At 36.0% G+C, this 22,468-nt stretch overlaps 1 protein-coding gene across 2 annotated transcripts in view; it reads right to left on the bottom strand.

The window, feature by feature from the left end:
* The window catches only part of LOC139140505 (E3 ubiquitin-protein ligase HECW2-like), a 110,775-nt gene that overhangs the window by 34,659 nt on the left and 53,648 nt on the right, over positions 1 to 22,468 (bottom strand). For both annotated transcript variants that reach the window (XM_070709809.1, XM_070709810.1), the window contains 2 exons: positions 12,826 to 12,968; positions 99 to 202 (listed from right to left, as the gene is read on the bottom strand). In XM_070709809.1, the coding sequence (XP_070565910.1) occupies positions 99 to 202; positions 12,826 to 12,968 (247 nt within the window). The remainder of the gene's footprint in view (positions 1 to 98; positions 203 to 12,825; positions 12,969 to 22,468) is intronic.

The following is a 22,468-nucleotide window of genomic DNA, read 5'->3' as shown; positions in this document are numbered from 1 at the left end:
TTTTCATTATTATGTAAAGAGCATTGAGATGTAGTGTAGTGTGTTTTAAGAAATAAATATAATCATCATTATTATTATCGGTATTTTATTCTACTTACTTTCATTATCCCGGTGCCTCTCTGCTTCCACTCGGAAAATCAACTGACCACTAACGTTGTCTACTGGGCTTCTCCTCATCAGGGTGTATGTCAACACATGATCTCTGAAAAGAAAATCAGAAATCTCCAGTTAAATTTTTTTCAAATACATTCAATCCATTATTTTTCGATGCAGAAAGTATTATGCAGACGTTTCCTTTGTAATAGGGTACTATCTATGTTACCATGGTATTACATGAATTCAACTTATATAAAGGACCAACTGGGAATATGGTATGTCCAGAGTAGTACATGTACATCAACATGTGTACAGGGAAGTACAGTAAAGACTGTCCCAATGTAATATTTCCCGTTGCTCTCTGTTCATGTTGAATATGAACCAATCACACACGAATATATACAAAAACACCAACTTAAATGCGATGCGGTTTTTACAATACCATTTGTAAACACCTATCACATTGTAATGGTTCACCAATGGAGTAACAGGTTAGACCTGGAATTCAAATAGACCACGGTATAAAAATTTGCAGGTGCACAAATGCACATAGCAATAGGTCTATTTGAAATTTTCCATACATGTTTGTACACATGGGTTTGTTTGTACCGCCATCATGTACTTCTTGGGTGTACTGAGTTTATGGAAGTCTGTGTGTCCTTTCCTATTAAAGTAGAAGCACTTCGGTGTTCCTTGTGTCCCCAGGGCATCCATGCATTCATACATGTAGCAGAAAATTATGAACACCCTGAGGGCTCAGACAACTTCCTATTATATTACTTGATGTGTACATGAAGAAATGTACAGAAATACACCATTTATTACACCACTACCACTTGTTGGGGTTCATTTGAAGCTCATAGAGAATGTACTGTTGTTACTTCCTTACTTTTGTGAAAATCGAAATATTTATATTTTTCCTATGGAGTTAGAACTGGGATGCACCAGTAAATAATGGGTGATTTGTTTCTTTGGTCCAAAATTTTGTGTGGTGGTCCTTAATTTTTATTCTTTATTCTGAAACAGAACGGTTTAATATTTCCTACAGACAGTTTCAGCAGAAGTTTAAATCTTGCATATTGAGACACATACTACCTTAACTTGAACTGACATTCAACATCTTACATGTACTGGTATGTGGTACATCACACATCATTTCATTTCTGTAAAATTTGCTGAAAAATATTTCCCCTTTGAATCATTTGTATTGGTGACAGTTTGTGATTTGTAGCTGTAAAGTGGATTATGTTCTTAGCAGCTAGTGATTCCCTTTATGATTAATGGCGGACTAAAGAGTCTACACTTAATTAATTGACCTGTTCCAGTCTGTACATGACACAATTTGTAAATTACTAGTCCAGGAGCTTAAGGTAGTATGTGCCTTGAAAATGAAAGACTTAAACTTTTGCTCCAACTTTCCTCAGTGAAACTTTCAACCATTCTCTGACTGAATCAAGAATAAAAATCAGGAGTCAATGAGCAAATTTTGGTACTGGAGAAACATTTACCAATATCCGAAATTCAAAATGGCCACCACCCCTGTGCTAACACTATGGCGAGAAATAAAATTGACGATTTTCGAAAAACTAAGATGGTAAAAATTTTTCTCATTCCAAGAGCTTTAAAATGAGCCTCATAAGTGGTAGATCACACAAGAATTGTAAAAATTTGAGAGTCTGAATATCTGTCCCTGAGGTGCGTTCTACCTTAAAGGGGAAGTTCACCAAGGATGATTTTTACATATGTGCAAGCTTTGTGGTCACTTACCCGGAAAAGCTATTTTTGCCATTTATAACTTGCAAGATTTTTCACAAAAACCGATAGAAATAGTACAGGAAGTTACTCATGTAATTTGAATGATGGGAAAAAGCGCCAAGCTTGGAGCTTGCATAATGTGATATGGAAGGGACCATTTTCCCATGGGTATGGCATTGTCCACTCACCCATGCTTAAACCAGGCTGTGTGTATTTACATAACTTTTGTATATACCGAGTATCCTTGCATAGACGATGATTCACTTATAATAAACTGTCCACTGTTAGACTTTGTGTTGCTGTGTATTACTGTGTTACTTTGAGTGGACAACGTGGGGGCCATACCCATCCGGAGATGGTCCCTTCCATATCACATTATGCAAGCTCCAAGCTTGGCGCTTTTTTCCCATGATTCAAATTACATGGGCTACTTCCTGTACTTATTTTTATCATTTATTGTAAAAAACCCTTGCGAGTTATAAATGGTGAAAATAGTTTTTCCTGGGTAAATGACCACAGAGCTACCTGGGTAAATGACCACAGAGCTACCACATATGTAAAAATCATCCTTGGTGAACTTCCTCTTCCCCTCTACATTTTATTAATGTATTTCTCCATACCATAGAATTCAGCTTTTAATTCACATCAAGACATTATACCATTCAACTTCCATACTGATAGTGCTGCCTCATCTTTTCTCCTGAATGGTAATATTGAGTCATGATACAATACCAAACTTAGAGAACTGGTCTTGCGAGTGCTAATATTTCGCACACCTCGTGGACGATACATCTTCTCTGGTGTATCTCATTATCCGCCTCAGATTCATGTTTGACAACATTAACAATAAATTTACTATTTTTCAAGTTTAAAGACGTAAATTAGGTACCTGGGGATGGTGAACTGATTTTTCAAGTTTAAAGACGTAAATTAGGTACCTGGGGATGGTGAACTGATTATGATATTCAATGTCAGATGTATTTTACACCAAAAATCATTTCCGCAATGACAAAGAAGCAATGCTATTGTGGGCAGAATCCAGGGTAGCTACATTTTCCATTGGGATATGAACTCCATGGCAATATGAACCCTACATGACAATTATCCATACCATACAAGTACCAAACGGAAACATTTATGGGAAAATTAATCCCTCACGACCATCAGGCAATGTTTATTCCCTCTTTTTCACCATTGTGGAACACCCAGGGCAACAGTAGCTATTCTTCATAAATCCTGTCATGGGACGCTGAATAATAGCAGCGTATCCCGGAAACCCTAGCAGGGAAAACTAAACATGAATGATTGACAGATAATGAATTTTTATGTAGATCAGTAAAGCTAACTATAGCAAACATCATAGCAATTTGTAGAACTTCTGAAACCTACTTTTAACCCTTTGAGTGCGCTAAATTTTTCCGTCAAAATTTTTGTGCAAAATTTTAACAATTTTGTATGATTTTTTTGTAATTCTTATGACAGTTTTGGACCAAATGGACATTACTTTTCATTGGCTACAGTTGTTGATCAAAATTTTGGAAAACTTCTAAAAAAAAAATTGTCTGGGTTACATTTTATGAAGGTGGTAAAACATTGACTTTGGAGCTCAAAGGGTTAATACTCTAGTTGTTTTTGAAGTACCATGTAGTATTATCTGACTGAGGAAATGGGTAATGTATAAACATATTTAAAATATAATTCAATTTGTAAAGTAAACATTAGTCTACGTAATATAAATACAGTCAACAATGGTAGAGTTTCTTCAGTCATGATATACATAGATATGCATTCAAATACGTGAACATACAAAAAGAGATATTACATGTTAAAAAGCCTCAGTTTACTGAGAATGTATCTGTTTGAATTGTTTTTGTATGATTTTTTTGTAATTCTTATGACATACAAAAAGAGATATTACATCTTTCTTGATTTTACATCAGTCATGATATTGTAAAAATTATAAAATGATATATAGAAATAATATCAGGAAAATTGTGTTTTTGACCTCAAAAAGTCCTTGAAAATTGCTTAAAAAGTGAAAAATCCTTGAATGTTACGCCAACTCTGAGTGTATAGACCCTGGTTTTAAGGTAGAACGCACCTCGGGGACAGACATTCAGACTCTCAAACTTTTACAATTCTCTTCTGATATACCACATATGGGGGTTCATTTTAAAGCTCTCGGTGAAAGAAAACTTTTCACTGGCTTAGTTTTTCGAAATACGAAAATTATTATTTTTCTCCATAGTTAACACAGGGATAGCGGCCATTTTGAATTTCTAATATCGGTAAATCTTAGGTAATTTGTTTCTCTAGTACCAAAATTTGCACGGTGACCCCTTATTTTTATTCTTGATTTAGAAAGAGAATGATTGAAAGATTCCTTGAGGAAAGTTAGAGCAAAAGTTTAAGTCTTTCACTGTCGAGGTGCATACTACCTTAAACCCATAGGAAAGCCTGACCTTGTATTATTGATGGATTTGTTTTCTACTCTCAGATCAGGGTTTTCAGTAGAAATTTGCCCAGGCGGAGAAATGTAAATTATAGGTGGAGAAGGAAGCCGAGGTTGGGGTGGGGACGTCGTGTCGCGGCGGCGGCAGCATAACATTGGCAAGGTATTTTGAACAGCAATTCATCCAGTTTTGTTTAATGTCAGTGTAAAAAAGTCTGTATTTTAAAAACAAAAACTGTTTGTGGTTTTGTGTGTTAAGTAGAAAAATGTACCATCTTACTCATATCATTTGTTTGTTTGTCCTTTCTTCACTGTGTCACTGTCTGATGACATTTTCCATGAGAACACAAACAGTTACAGAGATGGTCAGTGACCTAAGTTATCATCCTATGTGTTGATATTACAGTGTGCTAGAATCAACAGGGAAGCAACAGTAACTTTTGTTATATTCAATAAAGAGTACTACAACTACTGGCAGATATTCCATGAATTTGGCGAAAAACTTTTTTTGTGATTAATGCCAAACTGAATGTAGTATCGAATTTACATTTCAATTAAAAGAATATGTTGTTCATATTAAAACATGTCACACTAAAATTATACAGGAGTCATTAGGAAATCCCAGGTAAGTAGTTCCTTTTCTCTTTCAGTTTAAAGGGACAAAGTCAGTTTTGACTTTTTTTGATATCAAGAATACAGGGAATACTTGCATAATAATTACACTCAGTATGCACAATGATGTCAATGCAGAAACTCAAAGTGATGAAAAGTGTGAGATACAACCCCTTTATTTACCAATTCAATGAAACAAAAAAGTTAGCTGCTCTAGCAGTAAAACAACTTGACGTACAGCCTCAGGATTGGCATTGGAGTTTGTTTTTTATTTTTCACCTGCAGTTCACAAAAGGCCTCTAAAAAGTTTGTGAATACACATTTCAGTTAGATGCAACAAAATGACAATAGAAAAGTGTTTGCAGTATCAGTAACAACTATAATGGGCTTCCTACCTCTATGACTGACCTTTTAAGTGCAGTACACTGAAACTTGTGAAAGAAAAATATTGTCTCTTTTTTCCATAAGCATATGCTGTGTCAAAGAAAATACACAAGTAGTCCTGAAATATTGTGTTGCTTTCTTTTCCCCCAGCAGTCAGACACTAGTACATGTATCAATAGCAAAAAAGAAAAACATTGCATCGCCACCAAAACAAATGAGGGGAAGTCTCCAGCTGGCTGTGATGTATCTAATGAACTACGTGAATAATATTTACATAAATTATAAATTTGCCTACCGTCTGCAAATGCTACAAAATTGGATATTTTTTACCGAGAAAATTAACAGAGTTCACGCGGGGCAAAACACGTTATTTATTACTAGATTCAAAACTTAGTCGATAAAATTGAGACACTTTTTCCAGCATTGAAAGGTTTCATGATCGGGCCATTTACCTACAAATGTACATGAAAGCATGGATCGCGTGCTAAATTTAGAGCAGGCGGGAGATACGGTAGAGCGTGCCCATTCCACTTTCCTTTGAGTTGAAATCACAAGAAATATACGTGAAAAGCCATCCCTGAGACGTACAATATTTCTCAAAATTTTGTACACCGCCAAATTACCGTTTTCGGGGGTAAAATATCGAATTGCAACCACAACCGCGAGTTCATAACTGACCACTCTCAGGATTTTAGCATTTTAACGTAGATGGTTGATCACGTAAAGTCGTAATTCTACTTTCTAGAACAGTGCTATAAACAAATCCCTTGCTCTGGCGTCATAGTCGCGTACGCGTACTTAGCGCACGTAATACAACATGTTGGCGATGCATGACTTTGATTTCGCTCTCTGAAGAACACCTCACCAAAATACTAAAAAAATTATATTGATACATTCATCGGACGGCTGCACTCGGCTCATTACCACATCAAAACGTGATCGCTGACAGCTACACGCTTTCCTATGGCCGGTCGCTATTGTTTTGACTCGTAGCAGAATATTAATGAGGTCAGGGAAATATACCCAATGATATTGCCGCTTACAGAGGACAGGCGTACTTTCACCCAATGATATAAGATATTAGAACAGTACACTGACCTAGTCTGACCTCGCATAAAAAGACGTTGTATGCATACATAGCCCAAGTAAGTTGAACACTATGCGTACGGAGCCTGGCCTACTATACGTGTGCACGTTCGTCCGTTTTTGGCTCGTTTGTCGCGCCAAGCCCAAACATCGTGTACTTTTGTCACTCAGTCGATGGTCATAATTTGTGAAGTATTAACCAAAGTTTGTGCCATTTTATAATATTTTCCCCCAAATTACAGCCGGCGAAAGTGCTGTCACAGACGTACAATTTCGCCGGCTGCCGGCTTCTGATGAAAACACTGCAGATCCTTGGAAACCCCGCTGATTAAAGCTAAGCTCGCGGGAGTCGACAAGCTCATCCTCACAGAATGGAAAGGGACAAGCTGAAAAACTGGTGAAGGAGAAGTTGATGACTATGAACTTGATATATGACATTTGATCTAGGTCATTTCTCTTTCCATCAATCAGTGTTGATCTGGAGTGGAGTTAAAGGGAAGCTACTCAGCATAATCGATCCTCATTTAAATCCAAGTTTTTAACAGCTCATTGATTTTAACAGCCAGCCTTCATAAATTTTGAAAATCACTTCCTTGTATTGTGTGAACTTCTTATCTTTCACAGCCTCCTTCACATGTTTGTAGCATGTACTAGGACAAATACATGACAGACTGTGTTAGCAATGCTCAGCAATGACAAGGATGAAGTAAAACCATCAGCATTTTGCTCCTGCTTTGCCCACACAACTTCTGTTTCACTGAGGGAAAATAAATGTAAACCATAAGGCAGAGTTTTGAATGATGTGAAATGCCATTCTACAAAGTGTTATTCAACCTGGTAGATACATGTACTAATGTCTGTATGGCCACTATTGTTTGAATATACATATATGGCTGCTGATTATAATTGATGGTTGATTATTGTTACTTTTCATGTACAGCTATGGCTGCTGGTTTTAATTGATGCTTGATTATGGTTACTTTTCATGTACGGAACTTGGGAATGTCTGTTCAGGTACACCATGAATGACTGCATCATTCTTTTTTCCACAGATATCAATACAGTGTTTGTTATAATGGTTTGTACTGCCTTGTAACTTTCTGTAGCCTGCCACTCCATCAGAGTTGTGTTGTGATGAGCTGTGGGACAATACTGGGGACAATAAAATACAATTAGTTGGCTATGGACTGCAGCAATCACTGCCTTGGAGAGCTCTCAAAATTTAGCATTTTGCCGTAATCAATGGAAATCACCATCACCAAAAACAACAGCATTGTAGCAGTAACCCTTTCACCACAATGGTTTGACCCAAAACCCAATTGTTACCAATGGAAATTTACAGCAAATTTGGGGGGACATGTTATCCTACAAATTACGACTATTACTGGATAAAATTGAATCCAACGATGAAATCTACAGTGGAGTGGCACAGTTAGCACTATAAACTGACCTACTTATTATGGGGAACTCATACTTATCCAAGGTGGTTTAGAACATAACCAAACGAATACCTGTAGATAGCCAGAAAAGTGAAGTGAAAATTAATTATGTGGGCAGAGATACCATGGTTCATTTTGTGAAAAAAATATTCATCAAAGAGAACTAAATGACAAAATTGGTAATAATTAGTAGTTTGCTCGAAGGACTGACAGCAAATAACTATTTCAAGTATTGATAAGAGTAGACATAAAATTTCTGAGGTGTGAAATTTTGGACTGTTAATTATAGAGAGCAAATGAAGCAATAAGTGTTATCTTTGGTAGACGTTTCACCAGCGTGTTTTTGTGAAACTCTGCATGTTGAGCAAATTATTTCCTGGTAGAAATCATAGTTTTGGGTAAAATGCCGTATTCCTTTCTATCCATGAACTCCTTTAAAATTTCCTGATCATTATTGTTTATGAGGCAAATCATCTATTTGTGATACAACTATGGCTTTGATGTCATGTACATTATGAGAAAAGCATGATAAATGGATAAAAAATTACAGGCATAGGTAGAGCAGATGATAACATCATTAAATCCAAATAAATAATACTGGTATGTCATTTAGATGCAGAGCAGTAGACCCTTTTACATGGTTGTGTACACATTACACTGAAAGGCAAATAGAAATAAAAAAAATTTCTGAAATCCCAGTCATGTTTTCCTTTCATGTCTTCTCTACAAAATGCAATATCTGAGACCATTTCAGACCCAAAAGACAAATCCTCACTCAAAAAGTCTGATTTACTGCTGAAAAAGAATACAAACTTTCCCATCTATCACACGGAAATTGAGATCTAGTAATCTGAACCCTGGATATTCATGAAGCAGATCAGCATCAGAGTCCGGGAATGAAAAGTTAAAAATTTGCACAGCAAAGCTATATCATGCTGGGTCCCTGGGAAGTGTGAAGTGAGAAGATTGATAATAGTCATTTGCAGTAAATGCATGACCTATTCAATGCCATGGGTACTGTTCCGTGAGCAATATCTCTTGTCTCAACTAACATCTCAAACATTTTATCATTTTTTCCATGATACTCTGATAAAAAGAAATTATTTCCTGTTTTCCAAGGGTCTTTTCCTCTTTCACCATTGAATTATTTAATATTTATTCACATTCCCATGTCTCCATTGCAAACACATCCCTTTTATGTGAGTTAAACAATCATAGATTTCTTTATAAAAGTTTTCATCCAGCACTTTGCCTACTTGAAGCAAAACTTCTCATGCCCCTGGTGGAACTGACTTTTTCATATTGGTATGTTTCAAGTTCTGAACTCTTAGTGTACTGTTGTAGAGACACAGAGGTACAGGAAGGTGTGGAGGAGGGTTAGAGTTGCCATTTTGGACAGTCAAAGTTATCAAGATTTTCAAATAGGTATTCTAGGGAGAGTGCTGGAAGATGTTGACCACATTAGACTGGGTTACATATTACTGCCAATAAATAGTTACAAAACCTATTCCCTTACAAACTATCATAAATTAACTTTATTCTGTCAGAAAGGGGAACATTTCAAGGCATGTCATTCAATACCATCATCAATTACACAATCCAAACACTGAAATTCCTTTGCTGATGCTCATTGCACTAACAATCGTGAAATCCAACATACATCATACATTTATTCACCGTCTCGTTTTGTTCTGTCAGATTACTGATATAAAACTGTATCACCAAGGCAATCAGATATATAACAATGCTGTGCCGTGATGATACATTACAAACATATATCTCTGACTACCTCATGGTGAAAACAGAAATCCCTTTCAAACAAACTTCACAGTGCGGTGATCAGAAGTTTGGTGGAAAGATTACAGGAAGCCGCACCTTGTGATGAAACTTTGTTGTCACGTCTCTGAGACACTTTCCAATAGAATGTCAAAATGTATACCAATCTAACTGCCAAATGTGACTTACTGTACAATTATCATATTTCACAGGAATTTAACTTCACTATTTTGATGTTTGAGATCATTTCACTGGGGTTTAAATTCACTATAAATTTACTTGTAATACAAAGAATCTATTGATCTTTAACATTTTTACAACGATGCAGATGAGCGGATAATTAGGGAAACTAGCGAAATTAAATCCCAGTGCATAATTAAATGATTTTTAATTGTTGATATTTTTTTAAACGATTGTAATAAACTAACGGTTGGATTCTTTACTTGCTTGGAGAAACAAATGTGAAATCACTGGCTACCCAAATCAGGTCGTTAATCACATGATTCAGGTGAATTTATCAAAGCATCAAAAGTACTGATGTTGAGTATGTTTCTCTCAGGCTAAATTGCTAGTCAAAGCAACTACAATAGTGCTGGAGATCGAAAGGAATACAAGTACGCAGAGAATTTTTTTCAAGATGTGTGACAACATCGAGATTCACCTAGCTCTACTGCCACAGCAGTTCAGTACAGGCAATGGTTGGTTTCCAAGGTAACAAAGTGCAACTCCTGTCATAAACAGTCTGCTGGACAAAGTTGAACAATACACAGAACATGATGGAAGACTTGAAAAATACTATTTAGATTTCTGTGTTTTTCCCCTCTACCCTCCTCAAGAGGCTATGCTGTCAAATTGTGGTATATTATATAATGCATATTACTTGGCCATCCGAACGACATAAATTCATGTCTTGCGGGGACTGAAATGTCCACAATCGTGGTGTGATTGCTGTTTTAATTAAACCTCATAAATTCAGCGACAATCAGTAATGATTGAAAATGATAATAAATATTGCACTACAATATGGCATACTTGTACATATTTAGGATACCTGTAAATTGTTATTTGGACTCAGTTCTGTAAAAGAACACTTGAAGGTGACAGGGTCGTGTCAGCTATAATGAACAGTGTGTACACACAGTTCATTAGCAAACAAAAATTACTTGTCCTGTCATAGAAAAAAATCAAATTATCGCCTGACAGACCTAAGAGAATAATATACAGACATTGTGAATGCGTGTAGTCTGGGTGGCTATGCAGAATACCATCACTTTGTCAAGGCTGTATATTCCTTACACAGTCCTACTTACTTCACTTGCATTGGCTAAATACTTGTTCCCTTACAGGTACATTTGTACAGCAAAACAGGAACGCTTTGCCCTGAATTCTGTGGAGGTGGGAATTAGTAGCTACAGGTAAAGTGCCATACATCAATCTGAGTGAGTCTCTGGGGAAGTTTACTGAGAGTGAATTAGGCATTCACAGTGTTTTAAAGTGTTTCCCCAAGTGTGGATATGCTTGTCAATAATAGTGCGGCCCAATGCATCAATGAGCAGAAGTGCATAAACAGATGGGAACAAAATTTCACTCTCTGCTACTAAACATTCACGTTGGCGATGTTTTCTATTTGTTTTTGATGTGTGAAAATAAGAATCAAGCAAATACTGGTGTTTAAGGTTTTGGCTTTGAAGGCAGAAATTTGAGAGAGACTTTGAATTTATGCGTCTGAACAAAACTGAAAGCGAATTGCCGGTAGTAGCAGCAAAGAAATGTTCGTGCTGGCAAAGTTGTAGCATTCACTGTAATGTTTCTTTTAAGCTTTCTCTCCTTACCTGCCTGGCAAACAACAGAGCAGAATCAAAATGAAGGACTGTATGTCAAATGAAGGTCACCTGAAATAACTGCTTTGCAACGCAGGACGCATGTTACACACTGAAGGCTATACCTCACATTTACATTCAAATTGATGAGACTTGCCTCCAGCTCTATTATAACTAACAGGTCAAAGGTTATGCAAATTGATGATGAATCCTGTATCAGAGTAAATAGCTGGGGCTGGGGTATGCAATAGACCTTTAGACTCAGGGCAATTTCGTCTGCAAGACATCAGACTTTCAATCATCATAGCAAATTTCTTGGTCTATTCATTGAAGATGAGGTTTTTCTCATAGATTTTCAATGGCACTGAGTACCAAAACTGAAAATAGCAATGTCATTTCTTCTTTATCTTGAAACCTGCAATTGAGAGTCTCTGTGCTGAAAAAATGCACTTGCAGTGCGGGTGTAATAATGACAAATTTGCTAAAAAATAAATTAAAAAAAATTATTCCTTTTATTCACACATTTTTTCCTTAAAATTAACAATCTTTACTGTTCAAGGTTTTAATTTTACATTATTGTATGATGAGAATGAGAACATTTTGTTCACTGAATGAACTTGAAATGATTTTCAGTGATTTTCATGAACAACGCTGACTTTAATCATTGTTTAGTACTATTTGTAGGAAATCAAGCATAGTGACCCCGTCTTTTGTCTTTTAAGTTTTTATTATTCTAATATACTGGAATTCAAAAATCAGTAATTAAAAAGTGTGACAATCATTTCCATTTTCCCAATCATACATTCTTAATTAAAATTTGGAACAACAGAAGGCTATTTTTTATCAGCATAATCATGCATGAGAGAATCCCACAATTAGTTAAAATTTTCATTAAAATTCTCCCGTCCATACAAATGAACCCTTTCAGTACCAAAGTCTATTTTTGTCCCTTTATAAAATAAACCCCTGTCAATTTTTCTCAGATTTTTGCCCAATTTTGAGAAAAAACTGTAGCCATTGAAATGTGATGTCCATTTGGTCCAAAATTATCAAAAAATTACAGAAAAATTCATAAAAATCGGTAAAATTTTGCACTGAAATTTTGGCAGGAGACAATTACAGCACTCAATGGGTTAAATTGACTGGCTTCATATCTGACTTATTATGAGTATGAGACAAAATTGTCTTTCATCAGTGAACACTCTTTGACAAGAATACACTGTGATGGTATGAAGAATTCAAAGAGAGCTGATGAAAGCTAAAAGGGACCAGAAACTTGGCCTTAATAGATTAATTGGAGGTGAGTGCATATTTTGTTGCATGGATTCCCCGAAAGCAAAGAAATGCATCTAGAAAGGCGGGTTTGGATTACAAAGTAATAAATGATTGATATCAAAACACTCACCCAAGATGAACTCTTTCCAGCAGTCTCTGGATTGGAATGGTTAGCTTGCCTAAAAATCTACTGATGATGGGTCTGCTCTTCACAAACTTGTCCTTGACCTCCATCTCCAGAACGTCCGTCGGCAGGGCCTGGAACTGGAATTCCTGAGAGGACAGTAACCACAGAAGAGATCCGGGATGAGCAGGAAGTACAGGATAGACAGTGGAACCATGTTGGATTATCGGGAAGGCAGGCCTGGATAGTCGGAGTGTTTTATGGTGATTATAGCCTTATGCCGGGCCCAGCAAGCTGTATACGCCCCCAGGTGTTCAAGACACTGGCTGGGAATATGATACATGCTTCAGCCACAGGTACTGTCAATGCGAGTGTATGCGCTGAATATCAAACAGCTTGTCAGCTGGTTGGGAAATGGATAGGATCTGCTTAGGCGGTGCACTTAGAATATGGAAATCTCCTTGCTTAAGGATTTAGCACTGCATTTTGATGTGATGGCAACTGACAGATGCAAAAGTTCAACATCTGTCACTGCCCTTGGATGTGTCTCACCATAAATCCTGATCGAGTATAATTCAACCTGTAATGTTGACATCACTGCAGGCTAATCGGCAATGAAAAACCCTCTCATTTCGATTATCAGGTATTAAGAGTATTTGATGGAGAAGGGGAGTAATGGTTAAATGTCATTACACTGAGGGGGGTCGTCTTCAGCGTTGGGATAGGGATACTGCTTGGATTACGGTTACCAGTTGATATCCTACCATGGGAGTCTGACGGTAATGACACTGATGGTTACTTCCCTACTGGGACAAGCGTTCTTAATGCACACCATTCCATTTGTCTGATGTAAAAGGCCCAACCACTGCCAAGCAGTGATAGCCCTGGTCAATCTCAAGTGGTGCACAGGTACTGCGATATTAATGACTTTGATGTTGTAAGAAAGGATGTTGTCAGTGGAACTGTATCGGCACATCCTGACAGAAAATTATTGTTGTCACCTAAATGACAGATATTCATATGAAAACTTCAAATGCATGGTATGATTTGACAATGGATTTTGAATCTTGTTACTGGATACACAGGACTCTCAATTTTTCAACCTATTTTCCTACACACTGTATAAGGATGACCTTCATTTCTTTTATGGTACAAAAATTTACAAATATTACAATATTCAAATGAGAGCATTAATATTTCACAATATCTGGAAATGCACATTACTACAAATATTCAGTAAATTTTAGCCACTGCATTTTGATTTTTTATCAGTTCAAAATGGTGAATGGTGCGTACAACAGAAATTATTTGGTAAATTTCAACACATTCCAACAATTTGCTGACATACAGCTTCAACACTCACTGCTCAGCACATAATGTACTAGTATAATACAATAACATGATATATGGCATAATTTACAGTTAGACTGCCCCCAAGAGGTGGTAATTGCAGACTCATATACATCAAGTAATAATTGTCCTGTGTAACTGCCTGGATGCATGTCATTTGTTCCAATGAAATATGACCATGCTTTTACCACTGAATGGAGTGTCAGTGAGACTGAGCTACAATTTAACCAGCATTCTTGCACACACATCCCTCGTACTAGCATATCAATTATTTTGTTTTAAAACATGGTTCAATTTCAACAGAACCTATAACTTTCAGAGCGAAATAAGTCACATCAAATATACAGTTAGTTAGAGAGACAGTAGCTTGCACTTTTGACAATATTTTCAGTATTTTTGTTCCAGAAAACAAGTACATTTTCTAACTTTTTGTACATAAAGTTTGCTGAAATACAAAACACCAGCCTTGCAAATACACAACATTGTGTTCAATATGCAATGTTATCGTTGACCAATGATTTCTTGTTCTGACAGAAATTCAGTGAGCAACAACAACATTGGACATTATTTGTGCACAGTGGACGTGTTGACAAGTTGAAGACACAAGGCACTCCCAACACGATTTTGGGAGTAGAATGAGAAATTGTATTTGAAAGACAGAGTTTAAAAATAATTGAATATATCACAGCCATTGGAGCTCTAAGGATAGAATAATTTCACCAATTGTATTTTCTCATAATTTGAGCAAAGCTAGACAAAAACATCCCAGATAAACTGCAAACATATTCATTGAAGTGGTGTGAGTGATTTCTGAAACGATTTTGTCATCCAAAGGAGGAGAATATCTTCGAAAATATTATATTGCTACTTCTGTCATAATTTGAAGACATCTGAATGAGAAAGAACCTGCACATCAAATGTCAAAGCAATCTGATGAATTGTTTCTGAAAACCTTTCTGTCATAAAGAATGATAAAAATATCTTACAACAAAGAAATGTTGGAAAATTCACCATAATTTAAATGAATGCAAAGGGTAGCACCCCCTGGGAATAAAGAGTAGCACCCCTGGGGATCTGCTATTAAACTTGACAAGGCTTTTGGATAAGCCATTTCTTAACAGACAATGTCAAGACATATATCACTTTCAAGAACACCTGGATAATTTCTATGCAGATGCTGCTAGACTTTTGAGGTCCCTAAACAGGTTTCTTGGTTAAAGCTTTAAAAAGAGTATAAAATAACATGAACCATTATTTCCTGAATATCAAGTACTTTCAATTTTCAGTTTCATCAGTTTTTTAACCCTTTGAGCACTGCAGTTTTTCCCACCAAAATTATAGTGTGCAACATTTTACCAAATTTGTGAATTTTTTGTAATTTTTTAACAATTTTAGACCAAATGAACATCACATTTTATTTGCTTCAGATTTTCATCAAAATTTTAACAAATATTAGAAAAAAATCGACTGGTGTATATTTTGATATAGGCAACAAAAATTGACTTTGGCGCTCAAAGGGTTAAATTGATTTTCAGTGTTCTATCCGGGAATTTGGAATTTCCGATAGCATAGTGACCGATTTACAGTACAATGTAATCAATTGTTACATATATAAATGAATTAATTGTTATTCAAAAATTAAAAAAAGAAGTGGCCACTATGCTTAGATTGCTCTTGGGAGAACACTGATTCTGTACCAATGGATAGAAATATGATTTCACTGTTTCTCTGAAATTAGTGATTACAGAAAGGTTTTACAGAGGAAACACGGCACAGTTGGTAAAGAATGTTAGGAGGATTAAGCACAAGTCAGTGTCTCCTCGCGATGTTTCTCTAGAAAATGGCACAACTGAGATTTAGTTATTGTGATAAATCAGTCTATTAGGGGTAGCCATGGTAATCAGCTGAGAGTTGAAGTAAATACGAAAGTCACATCCAATTAGGATGTTGTGCACTACCTAAGGCTAGGTTCAATTACCAGACCAGATATGAACTGAATATGCTCACGTGCATTACTGTGATTGGTGACAGAATGACAAGAACATTAGATAAAGTGTTGGAACTGATTTTGTTTATAGTTGGGTGGCCAAGGCATTTTTTTCTACTTTTGACAGTAAAGTGGTATGGTACGAAGGTGAAAATAAAAGGTTGAAGGAGCTTGATTCATCAATCAAAGTTATGAATTTTTTAATAATGAAAAATGACAATTTTTGGCTTTTTCGTCAAATTTCTGCCAAGAATTCAGTCTCATGAAAGTTCGACAATCTGTTAACTTGTATTTATGTCATATAGAAACATGAAAATTTATGTTCTGGATCAAAATTTTGTTCTTATTACAGAAAACCGGAAAATGGAAAGTTTATAGTACTCAATGTTCAGGGACTATCAATTTAGGTGAAATGTCCATGTAGAAGATGACTTCCTTGTTAAACTGAGATAGTATAATGTAAAGTTCGATATGTAATATTTTTGCCGCTGAATGTCTTGTATATTTTTGTATTACAGATTTGCGTTTCTATTTAATTTATTATTTTGCAAAGTGCTCTGGAAATTTTTGGTTTTAAATTTTCTACTCTGAATTTTTTTTCATTTCTGACCACCCCTCCTCTCCCAAAGTGTAATGGTTCAGTTATCTTATTGATAGCTAGTGGGATTTAAGTACCAAGACCATCCTGAGTATAACAAGTAGAATATATTTTCCAATAGAATAGATGGCTACTAAGCTGTCAAATTATGGTGGAATTAGATGATTAAATAATTATTGATAGTTATCAGTTAGTAATTTGTATGTGGAATTCAAGATTGAAGCTTTAGTATTGAGATATTAAAGAAAAGGAGGCAAGTTGAAATGACAATGACAGCATCAACAGGGCATAGTTGAATGAAATGCTTTTTAATGTTGAATGGCATTGAAAAGGTCATTTGAAAGTTATGTTTTGCATAATTTTGTGCTTGACATGACTGCATAACTGAGTATTATGTGAGTGATTGTTGTTATAATTTCTTTATACTGCTACCCACACTGGTTTGTGATCACTGTAGTAGGATTCAAGTACACCAAAATCTGTAGACTGAATATTTGTATAAATATGATCAAGGCAAGATCCATAGTTTGTTGTTGGTTGTTGGATAACTTGTTGTATTTGAGTTGGTTTGTCATAAGTTCAATCAATTGTTTTGCTGAAGATGTTTCTTGTAACAAATCAATATTGAAATCACCAAGTATCACTGTTGGTAGATTATTGTGGAGTTCTTCATTAAGATTTAAAAGAGCTCGTTTTAAATTGCCTATTGGTGTTGAAGGTGGAATATAAATAGCAACAACTTGAAGTAAGCCAAATGTTGTTTTGTATATTGCTGTGATAAACTCGCAGTGTAAGTAATTGTGTGATTGTGGAACCGACTCCAGGATGTTCGCTTTGCTATACAATACTAGGCCATGATATGGTCTTGTTGTTTGATTTCTGTTATCGTCATGTCTGGAAATTCAAAACCTGGAATTGTGTAATCATCATTTTGATCACCACTTTGTAATCTTGATTCACTGCAAATAAGTACATGAGCTGATGTCAAACTGAAATCATTGACAACATCTTGAAAATGGCAATGAAGTGATCTTACATTTTGATAAGCAACAATAAATTTGTTTGGTATATCATATGGAAAAGTCAAGCAAAGTTGTAACATGGAATGTGATCGCATGCGTTGCATTTCTTCTGTGACATCACTGCTGACAGATATTTGATTTTCCTGTAATGTGGTTATGTGAAGACCAGCAAGTTTTGTGACTCTGCTAAGGGCAACATAGTGTATATGACACTGGTTTCTGTTTGAAGCAGTACTGAAATCAACAACAACATCAGTGAGAGTATCACCTTGGCAACGGTGGACAGTCTTTGCACTGGCTGGTCTGATGGGAAATTGTTTTCTAACAACTTCAGCATTTTTATGTCTTCCTACTCTGAATTGCCGTGATATCTGTGTAATGGGTGTCCATGCTTTGGTTACTCTCCTCTGGTATAAATGTCGTTTTTCTTGTCGCAGTGCTTTGCCAACAGTGCTATCATCAAATAAATCCATAGAACCATGACATGATCTAAGTCTGGTCCATCAATAAACTTTATTACTCCTGGAGTGCCATTTATTAATCCATCATCAACACACAGATTCATACATAGTTCAACTCGTTGATTTATTCCAATGGATAATTGAGATACTAATCCCATTGTCTTTTGAGGACCTAACATTGCAACTATGGTTAATGTTTTTTGTTTCACTGTTTCAGAGACATCCCCAATTACAGTATCAGTAGCAGATACATTTGTTTTAGTTTCTGTAAGTCTGTCGTACACTAACACATTATGGTTATCAACAAGTCTGTTTTCACAGTAGAGATGCACTATTGAATCATTGTACGGTGGACTTCCATTATTGGTTTGTACTATGCGGGTTTTCAGAATACTGATGTCATGTGAAGTGTGTTTTCCTTCACGTACACGATTAAGTAATTGTGCGAAATCCAGTCATCTTTTTGACGCATAATATCTGTTAATTCAAACATTTGAATAGGTCTTTCCAGATATTTAAAGCAAGTGGTCCATAATCATGCCTAAGATCATTAAATATCCAGCCATCAAAGACAGGCTTCAATTGATACAGGTCCCCAAATGCAACTATACTGACACCACCAAAGAGCTGATTGTTTGCCATGATTTGTTGAAGCCGAAGGTTGATGTAGTTGAACATACCATTGCCAACCATGGAGATTTCATCAATGAAAATAATTTTTAAATTCCTGTATTTTGCTTGCAAAGTATTTAGTCTTTCTGATGTTAAGGGTTTATAGTGAAATCCTTGGCTTGCAGGAATCTGCAGCGCTGAGTGAATTGTACTCCCTTAATATTGTATGCACCTTGCCTGTTGGTGCCATGAGTAATAGTAATACATTGTCAGGATTTTCACCAGGACGACTTGAAAGATATTTCAAAAGTACTTGATAAAGTGATTTCAGAACAACAGATTTACCAACACCTGCTCCACCTGTAACAAACACATGCAAAGGATCTGTTTTTGTTTTAATCCAATGAATTATATGATAGAATATTTCTTTTTGCTTCTTGTTAAGAATCTGTAAAATGGGGTACAGCTGACTGTCAGGCATTCGTGGGTGTTGAAGTTCTTCAATATTGGGATTGTTTACAGCCATGCCAATGTCTTGTCCTATGTCATATTGTGAATGACTGTCGTTCTGTGGGGCAAATATGTTCATTGTGTCACTTTGTCTGCATCCTTCTGCAGAGTCTTGTCTTTCCTGATGTTCTGTATTTGGAGCAATATTGTCAAACATATCCACAGCTGTATTCTGTACTGCTTCAATTGCTTGATCTAATGCCTCAGCATTTTTATTGTAATCCTTTTGTTTAGTATCTACTTCCTGTTTTATTTGCAAATAGCGGTCATGGTATGTACTACAACCAGCCAATAGTTGATTTTCATGTCTCCAATGATAAAACAACATTACTAACTCTCTGTAATGATTTTCTGAGTCTCTCTCTTTATGAAAACGAACATATCGGATGACTTTACTTTTTGTGCGTTTTTTGTAGATAAGTTTACCGACACGATAAGTTGTCCCACTGTTGTTGTTGTCATCATTGTAAACATCATCATTGTCTTTCTTCTCTACTTCATCAGGTTTTTCCCTTTCAAAAGTATACAAGCTGCAAAATCTGCCAAGCACAATTTCTCAAGGGCTTTTGGACGACGCTCATATTTTTTCAAGATGTTGTCACTTTCTATATCAGTAGCATTTGCCGGCATATTTTGTATTTCATCCAGTGGTTTCAGTAGAATAACTCGATCATTAGGGGGTGATGTATTAACAAATATGACATCTCGTGATGCTCTCCTCAATTTCATTTGCATAGTTAGATACACAGCCTCTTGGGCACTAACTTCAACATGATTTAGGAATTTGTTTCCTATATGTCTGACACTCTCCCTGATGTCTTGATTTCCTTCTCTCACTTCATCTACAGCTCTAGCTAGCAAGTTACTCATTCCTCGTTGAGCTTTGCTGATGTAAGATGCTATGTACATTGCACAGGCATATGGATCTATAATAAATTGAATGTCCATGTTTGCCCTCCATGCTTTCAGTAGAATTTCATTATAATTATTTATTCTGATTTCATTAGGTGATCTTTTGAGGAAGATTTTTTCAGATGTTAGGGATGACTGTATTGCTTTAATGTAGGTCTCCTCATCAAGTTGTATTTTGTCTAAGAATTCATCAAATGAGAGCTTTTCTCCGAATTGTAAATCAGAAAGTACAGTTTTAATACGTGTATAGTGTTCTTTAAGGCTCTGTTCTGTTGTTTCATCAATATCCATAGGTAATGGTTGCAATATCATTGTTCTTGGCATAGGTGGTAGAGGAAAGCCAAATCTACAAACACACTGACCTTTGACTTTACATGTTTTTGCATGTCTATGCATCTGATAATTTATCAACTCTGCAAGGTTTTCATCACTGGTTTCATTGCTGCATGTAATATACTGATCTATGAAATTAATAATTTCATCATCATCATTCTCACCATACTGTGGTGCATCTTTGATCCATACAAGCATGTGTACATGTGGTGACCCTCTTTGTTGAAACTCGACTCTGTAAAAGTAGTCCTGTATTTCACCCAAGTGGATGGTGTGAACTGAGTAGAAAATCATGCATAAATTGCTGAAAGCAATGGTCAAAGTGTCGAGCACAAGTAACCGGGTCTGATTTGATCAGTTCAGACTTAGTATTCCATGACATATTTAATATATCATTGTCTGTGTACTCCTTTTCATGAACTGTCTTTCCAAGAATTTTCAAAAGATGTATCCACTTGGACTCTGCTGATGAGAAGGACATGAAGTATGTAGGAATTGCAATTTGGCGTATCATAGCAAAAATGTCTCTCTTAGCACTTTCCCAATATGGTGGTGACCCTCCAATGTTTTTAATGCCCTGAATCCTTCATCAAGTCTAACTATCTTGTCTACATTTTGAGGAGATTGCACTTCACCAGCTGTTACTTTACGGCCTTTCAGATTACATTTGCGTAAGCATAATGATGCTTTGTCATTGATTTGCTGAATTTGTAATTTTTTCAGTTTGAAGAAAATGTTCGGAACAGATTTCGCAACTCTTCGATCTTTATGTCGCAGTTCCCATTTGCATAGTGTACTGTATGATACTGGGATGTTTGTTCACTTTGTCTCGGCTGACCACAAAAAATTGTTGGAAATGAGAGTTCTTCGGAATACTTATCTTGAAATATACCTAAAGGTCTGTTGCCTTCACCCGGGGCAAAGCAAAATGCTCCTTGTGAATCTATGTTTCTATCATAAGAAAGTGAAAGCATTGTATCTAATGTTCCAGCAGCCTGATCCTCTAATTTGATTTCTTCTGTCCAATCATCATTGTTATCATCACAATCATCATCATTGTTATTATCAACATTTTCATTACAGGATTCCTGTTCATCTATTTCAGAATTAAGATTGCAATCATTGTCCTGCAAAAATTCTTCCCAGTCATCAGATTCATTCTGATCACAAACATTCCAATTTGTACCAATTGTTATTTTTTTCCGCTTTATACAAAGGACTGTTTTCAACTAACCACTTTGCTGCCATTATCACTTTGTGAGGTCTAATATTTTCAACTTGGTACGCATGATTGTAGCTTATTTTCCTTTTGAATTTGACAGGTATTGTTTGTGAATCATTGATAGTTCTGGGTAATGTTGAAACAGTGCTAGATACATCAGCTATGACATTTACAATATTGCCTTTGAGACTAACTTGTCTACCCCGTGGCAATTCTCTGATTTGCATGAAAGGAATACGTAAGGCAACAAGTCTTTCTTCAAGTGGATGTAATTTTAACTCTGGTGGGATTCCTGGGAATGACATTTTGTTTGCTACAGCACAAGGTGGCAGCTTGGACTGTTTTAAATATGAGTAACAAGTTTGACATAATGGTGACATTTCATCATCTGTGGCATTTACATAGGATGATGCCAATGATGACAATTTACTTTTAATATTATTGTAATTTACAACACTTTCTCTGTACCACAGCTGTTCACAGCACACACATACAAATGTTGGACCATTCTGAACTGATTTATGGAAAACTTCAATAAGTTCATTAATTGATTTGGCACCACTGCAATTTCTTTTAATTTCTTAGCTCTTGCATCACCTTCTTTTTCAGCTTGTCTGTACACTTCATCAGACCGTCTGAATT

The sequence above is a fragment of the Ptychodera flava genome, chromosome 9 (genome assembly GCF_041260155.1).
Source record: "Ptychodera flava strain L36383 chromosome 9, AS_Pfla_20210202, whole genome shotgun sequence".
NCBI lineage: Eukaryota > Metazoa > Hemichordata > Enteropneusta > Ptychoderidae > Ptychodera > Ptychodera flava.
Note: the sequence above shows the minus strand (reverse complement) of the source record. Positions and strands in the feature narration are given on the sequence as shown.